Source organism: Megalobrama amblycephala, linkage group LG13 (genome assembly GCF_018812025.1).
Source record: "Megalobrama amblycephala isolate DHTTF-2021 linkage group LG13, ASM1881202v1, whole genome shotgun sequence".
In the NCBI taxonomy this organism is placed as follows: domain Eukaryota; kingdom Metazoa; phylum Chordata; class Actinopteri; order Cypriniformes; family Xenocyprididae; genus Megalobrama; species Megalobrama amblycephala.
The window spans coordinates 21,042,919-21,058,310 of record NC_063056.1 but is presented as its reverse complement, the minus strand read 5'-3'; the positions used below and the strand labels follow the sequence as shown (position 1 = coordinate 21,058,310).

The following is a 15,392-nucleotide window of genomic DNA, read 5'->3' as shown; positions in this document are numbered from 1 at the left end:
GATAAGATTATTTCACAATATTTCACACGTCTTGTCCATCCATCACCTGTCAGCTATTTTAAAGTGGACACAAACCACAAATAATCTCTCAATTCACTGTGAAACCTCAGCGGCCCTGTGGTATATTCAGTCCATCACTACAGCTCTCCTATCCCTCTCTTTCCTTCACATCTCTCTCTCTCCCTCTCTCTGGGTTATCCTTTTCTTGTCTCAGATAGGCCTTGTGATGGCATACAGTCAGTCTCACATTTGCTCTTGTCAGTCTGTGCTCCTGCAAAACTTGGCATGTTGCATTCATAGAAGTGTCAGTCATCTTCTGTTTGGGAGTCTGTTTTTTCCATGACATCTATAGCCTTATCAGTCCACACATTTAATTGTGTGGCTGCTGCAGTTCCTGTCAGCGGCTCTCGCTGAAGTGTGTGTGTGCGTTTGTGGTGCAACGCAGACCCGTGTGTCAGATGCAGCAGATGTCTGACATTTTGTATCTAATGAAACAAAGGCAGACCCTTTGAGTCCTATCAGACCTGTGTTGCTGCTCTCTCTCCCTATATCTCTGTCTCTATCTTTTGTTTCCTAAATAAAAACAGGATGATGTTTGACATGAGCAACTTAATCGCAGCACAAGGAAAAAGAGCATCGATCTGATCCACATGACTCTTAGACCGTCTTCTGCTGTTCAACATTAAGATGGCTAGGTTTTGGAAATGAAATTCAAGCACAATTCTTGTTTGTCAGAAAATGACAGAAATTTCCAATGTCATTATTGATGATTTTTTTTTTTTTAAATAGTAAATTGTAGTATTATATATTTTGAAAATGGTAAATGTAGTATGTTCTGTGAATTGCAAAATAATAAATACAAACATAAATACACACAGTCATGCTCAAAAGTTTACATACCTCTTGCAAAATGTTAATTATTTTAACAAAATAAAAGGTATCATGCGAAATGTGTGTTATTTTTTTATTTAGCACTGTGCTGAATAAGATATTTTGCATGAAAGATGTTTACATATTGTCAAAAAATAGCTGAATTTATAAAAATGACCCATTCAAAAATGTGCATACCCTTGATTCTTAATACTGTGTGTGATTGCCTGGATGATCCACAACTGTTTTTATGTTTTGTGATGGTTGTTCATGAGTCTCTTGTTTGTCCTAAACAGTTAAACTGCCCAGTATTCTTCAGAAAAATCCTTCAGGTCCTGCAAATTCTTCAGTTTTCCAGCATTTTTTGCATATTTGAACCCTTTTCAGCAATGACTGTGTGATTTTGAGATCCATCTTTTCACACTGAGGACGACTGAGGGACTCAAACACAACTATTAAAAAAAGAAGGAAACACGATGCATTAAGAGCCGGGGGGGGGGGGGGGGTGAAAACTTTTGAACAGGATGAAGATGTCCAAATTTGTCTTATTTTGTTTAAATATCTAATTTTTTCATTTAGTACTGCCCATCGGAAGCTACAGAATATACTCACGTTTCCCGGAAGACAAATTAAGTAAAATTTATCTTGATGTTCAAATTCAAAACGTTTTCACCCCCCAGTTCTTAATGCATTGTGTTTTCTTCTGGAGCATCAGTGAATGTTTGAACCATTTTTAATAGTTGTGTTTGAGTCCCTCAGTTGTCCTCAGTGTGAAAAGATGGATCTCAAAATCACACAGTCATTGCTGGAAAGGGTTCAAATATGCAGAAGATGCTGGAAAACTGAAGAATCTGCAGGACCTGAAGGATTTTTATGAAGAATATTTGGCTGTTTAACTGTTCAGGACAAACAAGAGACTCATGAACAACCATCACAAATCATAAAAACAGTCATGGATCATCCAGGTAATCGCACAGTATTAAGAATCAAGGGTATGTAAGTTTTTGAATGGGTCATTTTTATAAATTCAGCTATTTTTTGACTATATGTAAACATCTGTTATGCAAAATATCTTATTCAGGAAAGTGCTAAATAAAAAATAACACACATTTTGCATGATCCCTCTTATTTTTGTTAAAATAATTAACATTTAGCAGATTCTACAAGGGGTATGTAAACTTTGAGCATGACTGTACATACTTAATAGAAGCTAATCTCAATAGTATTAATATTTTTACAATACCATTCAAAGGGTCAGTAACATTTAACATTTTTTAAAAAGAAATGACTACTTTTATTAAGCAAGAATACATTAAATTGATCAAAAGTGACAGTAAATACATATATCATGTTACAAAAGATTTGTACTTCAAATAAATTGTTATAACTTTCTATTTAACAAAGAATCATTAAAATGATAGATTATGGTTTCCACAAAAATATCTAAGATTCAAGATTACTTTTATTAGTCCCAAAGGGAAATTTATCTTGGACAAAGGGCTGCCACATATAACATACAATTGTAATACAGTAATAACCAACACAAACACAATACAGACACTACTCAATTCACACTGACTTGAGTCCTGAATTTAGGAGATTCACTGATAATGGTATATAAAAGATATATCTAGTAGCATATCTGTTTTCAGTTTTGTTAATAACAACACATGTTTCTTTGAGCTCCAATTCGGCATATTAGAATGATGATCATGTGTATGTACAAAGGTTGTGTATATTATTAAAATACTTTTATCTTGTTTTTGGTAAAATATTAAATATTTTACCAAAACACTCAAACTCTACTTAACTATACTTATTTATACTTATACTTAACTTGTATATTATTTTTTTATTGTCTATTTATATGTAGTGAATCTTTTTTTATTCTCAGGTTTCCTATTTGTTAGGTAAATAAAGTCAAGCAGTTTTGTTGTCTTTTTATTTATTTTTATTTATACATTTTCTTTAGATTTATGCTTAAAGGAGAAAAAAAACAAAAAACAACAACAACTATTTGCCAGTGTGGAAAGAAAAATAAACTTCCTACCGGCTACTAAAAATGGTAGTGGTTACCCGCTAGCTCAAATAGAGACATAAGCAAAAGAAGTTGTCATAGTTTTGGTACTCTTTAGATCTATCTCCCGGATTGTCCTGGGCTGGGAACTTACAGCTGTAGAGCTTCCAACTGCTTCATTGGCTCATGTTACCCAAAGCACTAAGCCACATTTTGACCACTTGACTACTCAAAGTGTGACTGTGGAGCCGCCTCGTCTGCGTACAGTCTCAGGGGACAGTGGCACTGTCTGGGGTGTTCATGAAAGGGTAACATGAAGAAGAACTGTGGATTCTGGGTCATAAGGGAGCACTGGAACGCAGTGTTCTTATTATAACCCTTATAAATGATGTAAACTGGCACACCTCAGCCCCCAGGGCTACCCAGACTCCCCCTGGGCAGAAAGGCACAGAGTGCTCTCAAAATCAATATGTCACTGTCTCACTCTATATATAAAGGAACTCAAACATACTCATGTGCATCTTTACTTAGTCAAATGGATAGAAGCCATAGGTTTGTTTGTGTATTTATTTATGTCGGTGAGTCTCAGATATAGATCCGTCCGTCCATTCAGCCATAGTACTGTGTGCATATCTCATTAGGCTAAAATTAATATGTTTGAGTAAAGTTTCAGTTTCATTATGTTTGACATCATTATGTTCGCTTTTATTCAGCAAAGATGCATTAAATTGACCAAAAGTGACAGTAAAGACTTTTACATTGTTACAAAATAATAATAAAAAATCTATTAAAAAAATGTGGCAGACAGTTAGTTAGTGTATGTGTTGCCCCTCCAGTTCGCGCTGCCCGTTCCAAGCGGGACGTGAACCCTGGCCCGTCCGCGTGAGAGGTGGGCGCTCTAACAAGGGGGCTAAAGACTGCAGTCTCTACCATCAGTTGCTAGAGTGCCTCTTGAGATCAGGGGAGTGAGGTTTACATGCACAGCTCTTACCGGCCTACGTCCGTTATATCCCCCCCCCAAAACCTCACTCCCGCCCGGGTCACGGCACCAATGTAGCCCCTCCAGTTCGCACTGCCTGTTCCAAGCGGGACGCAAACTCAGGCCCTTCTACTTGGGAGGTGGGCGCTCTAACAAGGAGGCTAAAGACCGCAGCGCAACTTGAGATCAGTGCGGTTTACACGTACAGCTCTTACCGGTCTACGTCCGTTACATATGCATATCCTGGCCAGACAGATGTCATTATGTTTGATAGGTAATACAGAAAATTATTTTGTCTGGAAGTTTTAGTACTGTAAAGTTTGTTTAGGTCATTTGAGTAATTTCTTCATATTTCATCAGACTTTATTTTTTCCCCAGACTTCATTCAGTGTGTTGAATTGTGTTTGCCGGTATGACTTTGTGCTTTGATTTATTCTGTATTCAGTGCCTGTTAGCTACAAACCCAATTCTCAAAGGGGATGCAGCTCCACGGAGAGGTGTTTACTATTCTGAACATTACAGTAAATGAACTTATGATTGCTCTAACTTGATGCGTATGTTGTTTTTTTCTTCACCATGCTTTAAGTTCCTCCCTTCTAATCAAGCGTAATGACACTCCACGTCCTGTCGTTACACTAAATTTAAATTGCACAAAATCCTTGGTGGGTAAAATAAATATGTTGCTCTGTGATGGTGTTGACGACCAGAGAGAGAAAAATGCAGAAACTCTTTAGTAATGTGTGATTTGCTAGGGGCCATTTTGGCTCTGGCCAAAGATTTTGTGCCAAGAGCCAGGATGGCTGCCAGTTTCCCAAACAATTGCAGACACCTGTGATGAATGGCTCAATGGTTTCAGCTCCACTGACCCAGCTGCACTTGCATGGGGTTGTGTATGGAGACAAAAAGGCCTGTGAGCAGGAGATAGACTCAGGGTTTAGAAGACTCCATGTTGCTTCAGGCCTGTGTAGAAGGAATTTTGACACGAAACAGCACTAGAGGAAGAGGTTTGGTTTGAACTGTTTTGTTCTCCATGTTGTATGTTTTTCGTATGTTATGACTAAGTATATTATGATAGTATTGCCACAATAGCATACTTTCATTCATTAATAACTACACCGGTATTTCACAATTCTTTATACCAATTTTGATTCTCCATCTATTGAATGAAAACAGCATCTTTTAAACTCCTTTATTTAAATTATGAAATACATATGTTAATATCTGCAAATTTCAGGATTGTTAAAGGCCCGTTCACACCAAGAATGATAACTATAAAGATAACCATAGCGATAACTGTATTACTGTCCACAAGCGTTGGGGGTAATGCATTACAAGTAACTTGAGTTGCATAATCAGATTACTTTTTTCAAGTAACTAGTAAAGTAACTTTAAATAATTAACTTTTTTTTAAAATCTTTAAATACAAAATATCTAAGTTACTTATTCAAATGAGTAACGCAAGTTACTCCCCATGTTGAGAGAAATCAGTAGTAAGTGCCGAGGTGTTGTGTGCGCTGTGTGAACATGATGGTTATTGTAGTTCAAGACTAAATGTGAACATGCATTTACTCATCTCACTTGCACAAAAACTGATTCAGTATTCATCAAAATGAATAAAAACAGTGAAACGCAGTCTCAGAATATTGCACAAACGTGCAATAGTTAAATATATTAAATTAAACAAATATACTTCATGTATTTAATCTCACTTTAACCAATGTCTTTGCTGCTGACCTTCGATGATCCAATTCAACCATACTAATAAGCAAAAATTACTTTAGATAAATATCACATCTGTGATCAGCCTGAAGCTTATTAATTTCACTTTTGGTGTGAAAGGGCCTTTACATTTGACAAAAATAGAACTTTTTTGTTGTTATTAAAAAAAACAAACAAACAAACAAACAAAAAAACACGCAAGCCCAGCCCAGCTCAGGTGAGGAAAAAGTAATGCAAAAGTAATGTAATGCTTTACTTTCCATAAAAAGCAACACAATTGGTTACACAATATTGTAATGCATTACTTTTAAAAGTAACTTTCCCCAACACCAGTGGACAATATCGTTCTGTTTATTTAAGCATATGTTGCAGTTTTGTTTGTCTGTCACTTTAAATGCTCAAGCTCTTTGGATTCTGATTGGCTGTCAACGTTTTTTTATCATTCATCAGCTGGAAAAAATAGTTCTGAAAGAGATTTCAATTATATAGTTTCTCGGTGCCATTATCATTAGTGTGGTGTGGACTCTGCTATTCCTTTATATTTAGAATTATTTTTAGAGCTATGTTTATTATATTTATCGTTCCTGATCTGAACGGGTCTTTTATAGTTCTGAATTTTTTATGCAAATTCATTTTAATTTTAGTTTAAATTTGTATTTTCTATTTAATTTAGTTTCACTATATTACCAAGTTTTAGTTTTTAGTTTAGTTTTTTTTTTTTGTTGTTGTTTTTTTTTTTTCCAGTTTATTTAGTTTTAGTATTTTTGGGCTCCCCAAGTTAATGTGCTTTTTTAGCTATTTTTATTTTATTTTAGTTTGTTTGGGAGTCATTAGAATGTATTTTAGTTTTATTTTTTTATTGTTTTCTGTTTTGTTCTTGGCTACAATGTTTTCATTTACGTTTAATTTTAAAAACTAATGGACATGGTCTATTAGATTTACTTATGAGATATACTTTTTTTTAGTATTTGCTTATTATAGCTGATCTGCATCCACTTACAGGCATCAGCTACAGTGTGTGATAATGCGTAATTGATGTTCCTTAAGACCTCTTTCCTTTTTATCACTCTGTTGCATTTGTTGTCGTTTAATTTATTATAAATTAACACATGAACCCTGAGATTGCATAAAAGGCCTCTTTAGAACACTAGGATGTTCGCTTGACTCACCTCTGAGCTGCAACCTTTGTTTTGCTTTTGCAGAGAGACATGCTGGACGTTAATCAGATTATGAAGGACTTGGCCAGCATGGTACATGAACAAGGAGACACCATAGGTGAGATCTTATTTGTGTGTTTGTGACTCTTTGTTTCCAGTTAAGAGTCTGTTGACTCATCCTTGTTTGTCTGGCCCTTTATTGATAATCACTTCTCCCCCCATATCCATCCCATAATCCCCTGCTGTGCCGAGCTGAAGTTACAGAGGAGAAAACAAGTCATCACCTTCACTAGCTCAATACATGACAAACAGAGAGTTAGTCTCTACAGCGCAAGGCCTCTAGAGGAGACTAAGATCAGAGAAGATCCTCCAAGATTCAGTTTATAGTCATTGCTTACTTATTTACAATTTTTTTTTGCCTAAATTCACATTTTAACATCTCTTACATATCAGCGGTCAACTGTGTTTGTTAAATTTATAACTAAACCAAGTTGGGAACAATTACACAATTAAATTATTATTATTATTATTAATGTATTTGTATTCCTATTGGCATTGGACATCTAATTGTGCCTTCTCATTTTCCATATTTGTATATTTAGATTATCTTTACACTTAATTTAATTTAATAACACAGTTAAATGTGCAATCTTTAGCAAATCTCATAATGCATATCCATTGTCACTTCACATTATGTTATGCTTAAATTCACTTGTAGCATTTAAAATAATAGATTTTAATTTTTAGTGTTTTATTTTTTTATTTATTTAGAAATAACAATATATAAATAATACAAATAATACATACTAGCTTTAAAGGGGTGGTTCAGTGTTTTTTCTCCAGGCTTGATTGTGTTTTGGGGGCACAGTTTAACATGTCTTAATGCTTTGTTTTTTTGAAAATGCTTTATTTTTCATATATTTTACCTTTATTCTACACCTCTGTTTCCATTGTCATTTGAATGGCTTGTTTGACTTCCTGCTTCTATGAAGCCACTCCCTCCAAAATAAGCAATGTGCTCAGACTGGTTAGCAGGTTGGTAGCTGGCCCAGTGTATGGTGATTCGCTGAAGCGTCTGGAAACGCCACGCCCCTTACCATGCGTAGTTAGTGCTTCAGAGGAAATGTAAATAATGGCGTCTATATTGCTGTATCAAATTGAACCCGAATCAGACCCAGATGAAGAGGGTAAAGCAGAACCTCTGCAATCGCGGCTTTTTAAGGACGTTTATGAATGTTTTTTTTTATTTTGTATTCGTGTCAAAGTGTTTAGATATGCTGTCACTGCTGTTTGTTAGCTTTCAATATACGCGACATGGCCTCGCCCAATTTGTTGCGTGTTCCCGGGGGAGTGTTTTGCAGGGTTTATGATGTCACCAACCCGGGAAGAAGCTTGATGTAGTCCAAACCGGTCGTTTTTGTAAAGTTAAACTGCCTTAACTTTAAAAGACAATATCTCCGTTTGCATTGAACTTTCAGTGCTGTAACTGTGCAGATACTGTTTATGCTCAAGAAGCAACATTACACACTAACTAAAGTTAAAAAAAGTGAAATTGCATTGAACCACCCCTTTAATATAAGCCATAATATTGTTTATCTGTATCAGCTAATAATTTTACAAACACGATTCCAGAAAAGTTGGGACACTGTACAAATTGTGAATAAAAACAGAATGCAATGATGTGGAAGTTTCAAATTTCAATATTTTATTCAGAATACAACATAGATGACATATCAAATGTTTAAACTGAGAAAATGTATCATTTTAAGGGAAAAATAAGTTAATTTTAAATTTCATGGCATCAACACATCTCAAAAAAGTTGGGACAAGGCCATGTTTACCACTGTGTGGCATCCCCTCTTCTTTTTATAACAGTCTGCAAACGTTTGGGGACTGAGGAGACAAGTTGCTCAAGTTTAGGAATAGGAATGTTGTCCCATTCTTGTCTAATACAGGCTTCTAGTTGCTCAACTGTCTTAGGTCTTCTTTGTCGCATCTTCCTCTTTATGATGCGGCAAATGTTTTCTATGGGTGAAAGATTTGGACTGCAGGCTGGCCATTTCAGTACCCGGATCCTTCTTCTACACAGGCATGATGTTGTAATTGATGCAGTATGTGGTCTGGCATTGTCATGTTGGAAAATGCAAGGTCTTCCCTGAAAGAGACGACATCTGGATGGGAGCATATGTTGTTCTAGAACTTGGATATACCTTTCAGCATTGATGGTGCCTTTCCAGATGTGTAAGCTGCCCATGCCACACGCACTCATGCAACCCCATACCATCAGAGATGCAGGCTTCTGAACTGAGCGCTGATAACAACTTGGGTTGTCCTTGTCCTCTTTAGTCCGGATGACATGGCGTCCCAGTTTTCCAAAAAGAACTTCAAATTTTGATTTGTCTGACCACAGAACAGTTTTCCACTTTGCCACAGTCCATTTTAAATGAGCCTTGGCCCAGAGAAAATGCCTGCTCTTCTGGATCATGTTTAGATATGGCTTCTTTTTTGACCTATAGAGTTTTAGCCAGCGACGGCGAATGGCATGGTGGATTGTGCTCACCGACAATGTTTTCTGGAAGTATTCCTGAGCCCATGTTGTGATTTCCATTACAGTAGCATTCCTGTATGTGATGCAGTGCCGTCTAAGGGCCCGAAGATCACGGGCATCCAGTATGGTTTTCCAGCCTTGACCCTTACGCACAGAGATTGTTCCAGATTCTCTGAATCTTTGGATGATATTATGCACTGTAGATGATGATAACTTCAGACTCTTTGCAATTTTTCTCTGAGAAACTCCTTTCTGATATTGCTCCACTATTTTTCGCCGTAGCATTGGGGGAATTGGTGATCCTCTGCCCATCTTGACTTCTGAGAGACACTGCCTCTCTGAGAGGCTCTTTTTATACCCAATCATGTTGCCAATTGACCTAATAAGTTGCAAATTGGTCCTCCAGCTGTTTCTTATGTACATTTAACTTTTCCGGCCTCTTATTGCTACCTGTCCCAACTTTTTTGGAATGTGTAGCTCTCATGAAATCCAAAATGAGCCAATATTTGGCATGGCATTTCAAAATGTCTCACTTTCAACATTTGATATGTATCTATATTCTATTGTGAATAAAATATAAGTTTATGAGATTTGTAAATTATTGCATTCCTTTTTTATTCACAATTTGTACAGTGTCCCAACTTTTTGGAATCGGGTTTGTAACATCAGTGGATCTTTAGTGGTAAATGTTACTGTAAATGGAAAGAGAAAAAAAAAAAAAGCTGTGTCACTGATATTTCACAAATCTTGGGGGTATATGTGACCCTGCCTACAAGTGATGCAATGTAAATCACTTTATTTTGCCTTTTCTCTGCTGAAGTAACACAACCATATGACTGGAAAGAATGTCATACAGTATAAGTTTCAAAAGATTAGTAAATAATTTTTTGTTAGGTGAACTATCCCTAGATTTTTCTAATTGTACATTTGTTGTGTGTTCCACTCATTCCTGTTCTCCCCATGTATTGTTGATCACAGATTGCTGTGCGTGAGCACACATAAAAATTTAATTTATTTCAGTTTATGAAAGGCATGTGTTTGAGAACATCAAATATAAATGATTTTCTATAGCTGATTATGAAATGGTTACATAAGATCATAGACCCTTAGCTATGGACTCTCTGTTGGACAATGTCCATTCCTGTTCTAATTGGTACCCATCCAACACTGTGTCCTTTCCTTCGGCTGTTTTAATTAATCCTATGTGTACTGTACATTCAACAGGCCAGATGAGTAAAGATACGATGATTCCTTCAGGAGAGGTTAAGGATGTGCTTTTCATATTCTTCATCCTAATTTAACACTCTCACGGTCACAATACAACAGCTTCTCAAGGAAAAAGGAGAGAAAATGGAAGAGTAATTCAATAAGGAGTTCACGAGAGAAAAGGGATATTGAAACTTTTTTCGTCCCCAACTTCTTCCTCACATGGACACTTAACATTTACACAGGGAAATGATGTCAGACATGCTGAAGGTTATCACAAGTTATGACTAGCGAAATAGCTAAATTCTAGTGGGATGCACAGTATACAATAAACCACCCAATAATGCCGTTCTGCCCTTTAGAAGGACACTTGAGGATGTAGGTGCACTATATTTTGTTTTGTATTCTTCTGTGCTTCTTTGGGGCTTCTCATTATGCTACATGCATTACGATTTTCATATTAGTTACTTTATTTGGTCATTTTCTGTTTTTCTTCCCCTGCAAACTTTGTTCATTTGTTATTTTCCAAAACCAAGCCTATCTGGGCTACATTTTTAGGTGTCTTAAGCGTTATCCTGATAATTTTCCACAAAATGATGCTACTGTATGTAATTTTGACCTGCAAATACCCTTTGTCGATAAGGCGATACCAGAATGCATTGCATTGAGGTCTGTTTATTCTAAGATTCATTCAGTTTTAAAATGTTTTGAAACATTCATATACATTCATAACTGTTTATTTAGTTATAACAGAGGAAAATGTTTGATTATAAATATTTTTTTTATAATTACATTTTGTTTTACTGAAAATAATATAAAATAGATTTTTCAAATTAAAAAAAAAATACATTTGACCCCAATTAGAGTAAAGTTTATTAGCTTTAAAATATGTTAACCTCATACTCTATTGGAAACAATTGTGAAATTAGTAAAATCTTGTGTACTTCATAAAGAGCGATATTATGGTATGTGTGAGGGTCCTGTAGAGAGATTGTATACAGCTACATGTTATGCGCATGCAAACATTTCATAGATGCATTTTTAAAAAAACAAACAAAAAAACAATAGATCTGTTGCATCCAGATGTGAGGATTTCAGAAGCAGCAATTCTGTGTATGAAGTAAGGCTTGCCCAAAAGCCTGTGTGACACATTTCTGTTATGCTAAGAATCCATTAGAGTTCAAAGAGCCTGAAATAGAAATGGCTAAATTGCTCTTTACCATTGAACCCAGGATGTTTATTAGGAGGTGGGTGTGAATAAAGTCTCTGTGGTTGGACGTGGTTGGAAGGGAGGAGTGGACGGGGGGATAGGACAGAGGAGGCAAGTAAACAGGTGCAGGAACTTAGGATTGGTGCTTTTAACACAGCTTTATGGAAAGGTGAACTTCAGAGTCGTGTCGTGACATACCTGAATGAAACTAGTCATGCTGTGCTATTAGTTGCTGTTAGTTGTCCAGTGACAAATGCACATGCACAAACACAAAGAGTATGGAATTACTATGAAAGGCACCTTTTTTTCTTTTTACACAATATTTTTACTATTTTAAATTAGTATATTTATTATGTTTTTCATGTGCTATATTTTTATAGGCTGCTTTTTAAATATAGTTAATATCCAACACAGTTCTTGAACATTTTGTCACAACTTAATTTTATTGCATGCAATAATGTTTAATTTGTGAAGTTTACTTAAAGCTGCTGTCTGTAACTTTTTTTGGTTAAAATGATCCAAAATAAATTTTTGAGCAAGTATATAATCAGCCAGTGTTCAAAACTATCTCCTTACCTTAGCCCGATTCACAGTGGTAATCTTGTAATAATGTTTTCTTATTCAAATGGTACTGGTGGGTTTCGGCAGATTGGTGGGTTTCTGGTGGGTTTCGGCAAATTCGAGAATGCAGCCGTCCGTCTTTGCTTCATTACGTCACGTCTGTTTACATAAAGAAGGAGTCCCAGCTAGTAGGCTGTATGACGTGGAGGATGCTACAGATGGCAGATCATTTATAACCTTTTCTCACAGCAGCTGAAACAATTAAACTTATCATTTTGATGGCGGATTGTAATCCAGAAAGGTCCAAATGACAATCGACTGGAAATTAACCTGTAGCCAAAAGCAAAAACTTCGAACTGCAGAGTAGCAACAGAAATTGAAATCTACAGATAACGCTAATACACACTAAATACACATAGTCACGCAATGCTGATGTTGTTAACATTAACAATTTGAGAACAAACAATAATAATAATTTGCAGGGTTTGATGTGATCCGAGCTAAGTGATTGTTAGATTTAATCATTATTGGCAGCGCAAATTTATTGTAATGCTTTTTTTTTCTCAGTTGGTCAGAACAAAAGTGGCAGACATGTTACTTATTTGTTCAGCTGACATTTTCCGGTGAAAATTCTTATTTTGGTCATACTTCCAGGACGCAGAATCTGTGATTCCGAAGTACAGTATCCACACCGATGTGGTGACTGACAGCAAACATTAGATTCAAGATGATAATTCTGCAAATAACTGCAGTTGCAGGTTTCAAACAGAGATGGCGACAAAGAGGCAAAACTTACGGACAGCTTAGCATTGGGATTACGTGTATGTTTTTTTTGCCTCTAAAATATAATACTCCACTAAATTAAAATATAATAATTTATTTATGCCTTGTTGTATGCAATGAAAAAATTCAATTGCCAGTGTTTGGTGAAAATGCATTTTAAATGTATTAAAAATTTGTCAAAGACTTCAGATATACAAAGACAGTGGACTCAAATTACTATGAATGAGAGAAAGTGCAACCTGCAATATGGCGGAATAAGTCCCGCCATCTAAATAAAAGATCCAATCACCAATTGCTAAAGTCATTGTGTCAATGCAACTGCCTTTAGATGCTCCGGTTGCTTTAGAAACAGTCAGTATTTTGAGACGCATACTTAGGAATTGGCTGGTGTAGCCGGAAAAAATGCCATTTTATGCGTATATGTTATTTCCATGTTAACATTTCCTCAAGTGTGATTGTATTGCCACATCTGTCTTACTGCAGTCAGCGCTGATCCTGCTCTATTTATTTACTGCTTAAGCATTGCTTAAGGTTGTCTGTGTACATGGTGCACCTATTAATTCCGTAAAGAGGTGATTTGATTCTGCAGCTACGAATGGTAAATTGTGTTTCAAACTAATTGGGTGTTTGTTTTACGGCTCAGCTTTGTGCTTCCCTAATTGGTTGATTCTTTAATTATTTCTAACCTAATGTTTTCAGGAGTATTCAATGTGCGCACGTGTGCGTTCGAGTCAGTGGTGACCAATTGAGGAGTCTCTAGATAAGAGCTTGTCAAGCCTGTTAATTTACAGTCATTGTAAAGTACAGTATGTCCCTGTAATTCTTAAATAAATTGAGGATGATTGAAATTAAAAAGCAACAATTATTGTTTATGTTTTCAGAGCCTGTTAACCCATGTTTGGCAGCCGATAAGGTTATATTACACAGAGCAGGACTCTGCATATAAAAACTGAATTAAAAGAGGAACAAGAGCTGGTGTGAATCAGCTAGTTCAAAGCACAAACAGTACTGGCCTTTTTGGATCCCAGTGCCACCTCATCTCTACAGCCGAGCTAGAATTTCATTACGGTTAATGGTGCATCATTTTTTTTTTTTTTTTATTACTAAATCAAATTTTGTTCAGTTGGTGAATTAAAAATTAAGTTATGCACTTTAATTCTGTTCCAAAATCTAGCTTGCTTAGCAAAACATTAGCTAGACAATATTGTTGTGCATTATACTGATGTGAAGCAAGTTCAAAACACTATGTAGCAAAATTGTGTTGAACAAGGCAATCCCAGAATGCATTGTGACAAGCATACTGAAAGTTTTAGACCAGATGGCTGATGTAGTCTCTGGAAATGTCAAGTACTTTTTATTTACTACTGACAACGTTTTCTGTTGATACAAATATCAAAATTGATTGATTGATTGTACTGTATTTTGTAGAGTATCAAGCCATTATCTCAGTGTTATGGTAACATCAGTAACTAGGAAAATCCCATTCATTATGTCTACATTTTTAACAATAATGTTTAAATCTTTAAAGACAAGTGCTGATATATGATGACGTAGAATCCAAAAGTATGTGTGATTTCGACTTTCTCAATTTGTAATATTGTGTTTTTCCTCTCAGAGCTGGTTGGTTTGGTTCATGGCTTAAAACTCTTTATTGCAGAATATTTTTAAATCTCAGTGCAAACAATGAATGGGAAGAATACTGTACTTCTTCAACCAAGGCTGTTGAAAAAAGTGGGCGGTCACTGTTGAGTTCTATTGAGTCGAGTCTCTTGTGTGCTTCATGTAAGGAGCCACTTGTGCTGTGTAAGTGAGTGACAGCTTATGGAGTTGCTATGAAAAACATTCCAAATCATTCAATTACAAAGTTCCATTTCAGTTGTGATGCTGCTGTAGAAGATAACTGATTGTGTAGACAGTAAACAGTGAGGCGACTCTCTAAGTTTTGAAACGGCATCGCTCAATAACTTTGATAAAATTCCATTTAGAATATCTGTTTGACACAAGTGACACTAATAAGAGGTTGGTTGCCCTGCAGGGTGTCTTTAGCAGACATGGCTGATGATTCATCAAGCACAGAGCCCTCTTTTCAGTTTCGCTATTGAAATATTGATTGATAAGTCTCCGTATGATGTGTCATCTCCCTTCAGTGTTTCTAAATGAGCCATTTCTCATTTCCACACAGATTCTGTGTGCTTATATTGGTAGTAGATGACAGGTCAGTAATCTCAGATGGAGACAGAAGAAATGTTCACGCTGGGAGGGTTATATTGGTCACCGGAGTATACTGAGGTACTGAGAACTTCCTGAATAACGTACAGCCCACACACACTTTCAGATATTGC

At 36.1% G+C, this 15,392-nt stretch overlaps 1 protein-coding gene across 10 annotated transcripts in view; it reads left to right on the top strand.

The window, feature by feature from the left end:
- tsnare1 (T-SNARE Domain Containing 1) overlaps positions 1-15,392 on the top strand; it is a 258,123-nt gene that overhangs the window by 134,217 nt on the left and 108,514 nt on the right. For 8 of the 10 annotated variants that reach the window (XR_007179031.1, XM_048152953.1, XM_048152952.1 and 5 more), the window contains one exon: positions 6,788-6,860. The exons of the other annotated variants lie outside the window; for them this stretch is intronic. Coding sequence is in view for 7 of the 8 variants with exons in the window: in XM_048152953.1 (XP_048008910.1) it covers positions 6,788-6,860 (73 nt within the window). In the remaining variant the exon portion in view is untranslated. The remainder of the gene's footprint in view (positions 1-6,787; positions 6,861-15,392) is intronic. 10 annotated transcript variants of the gene reach the window in all.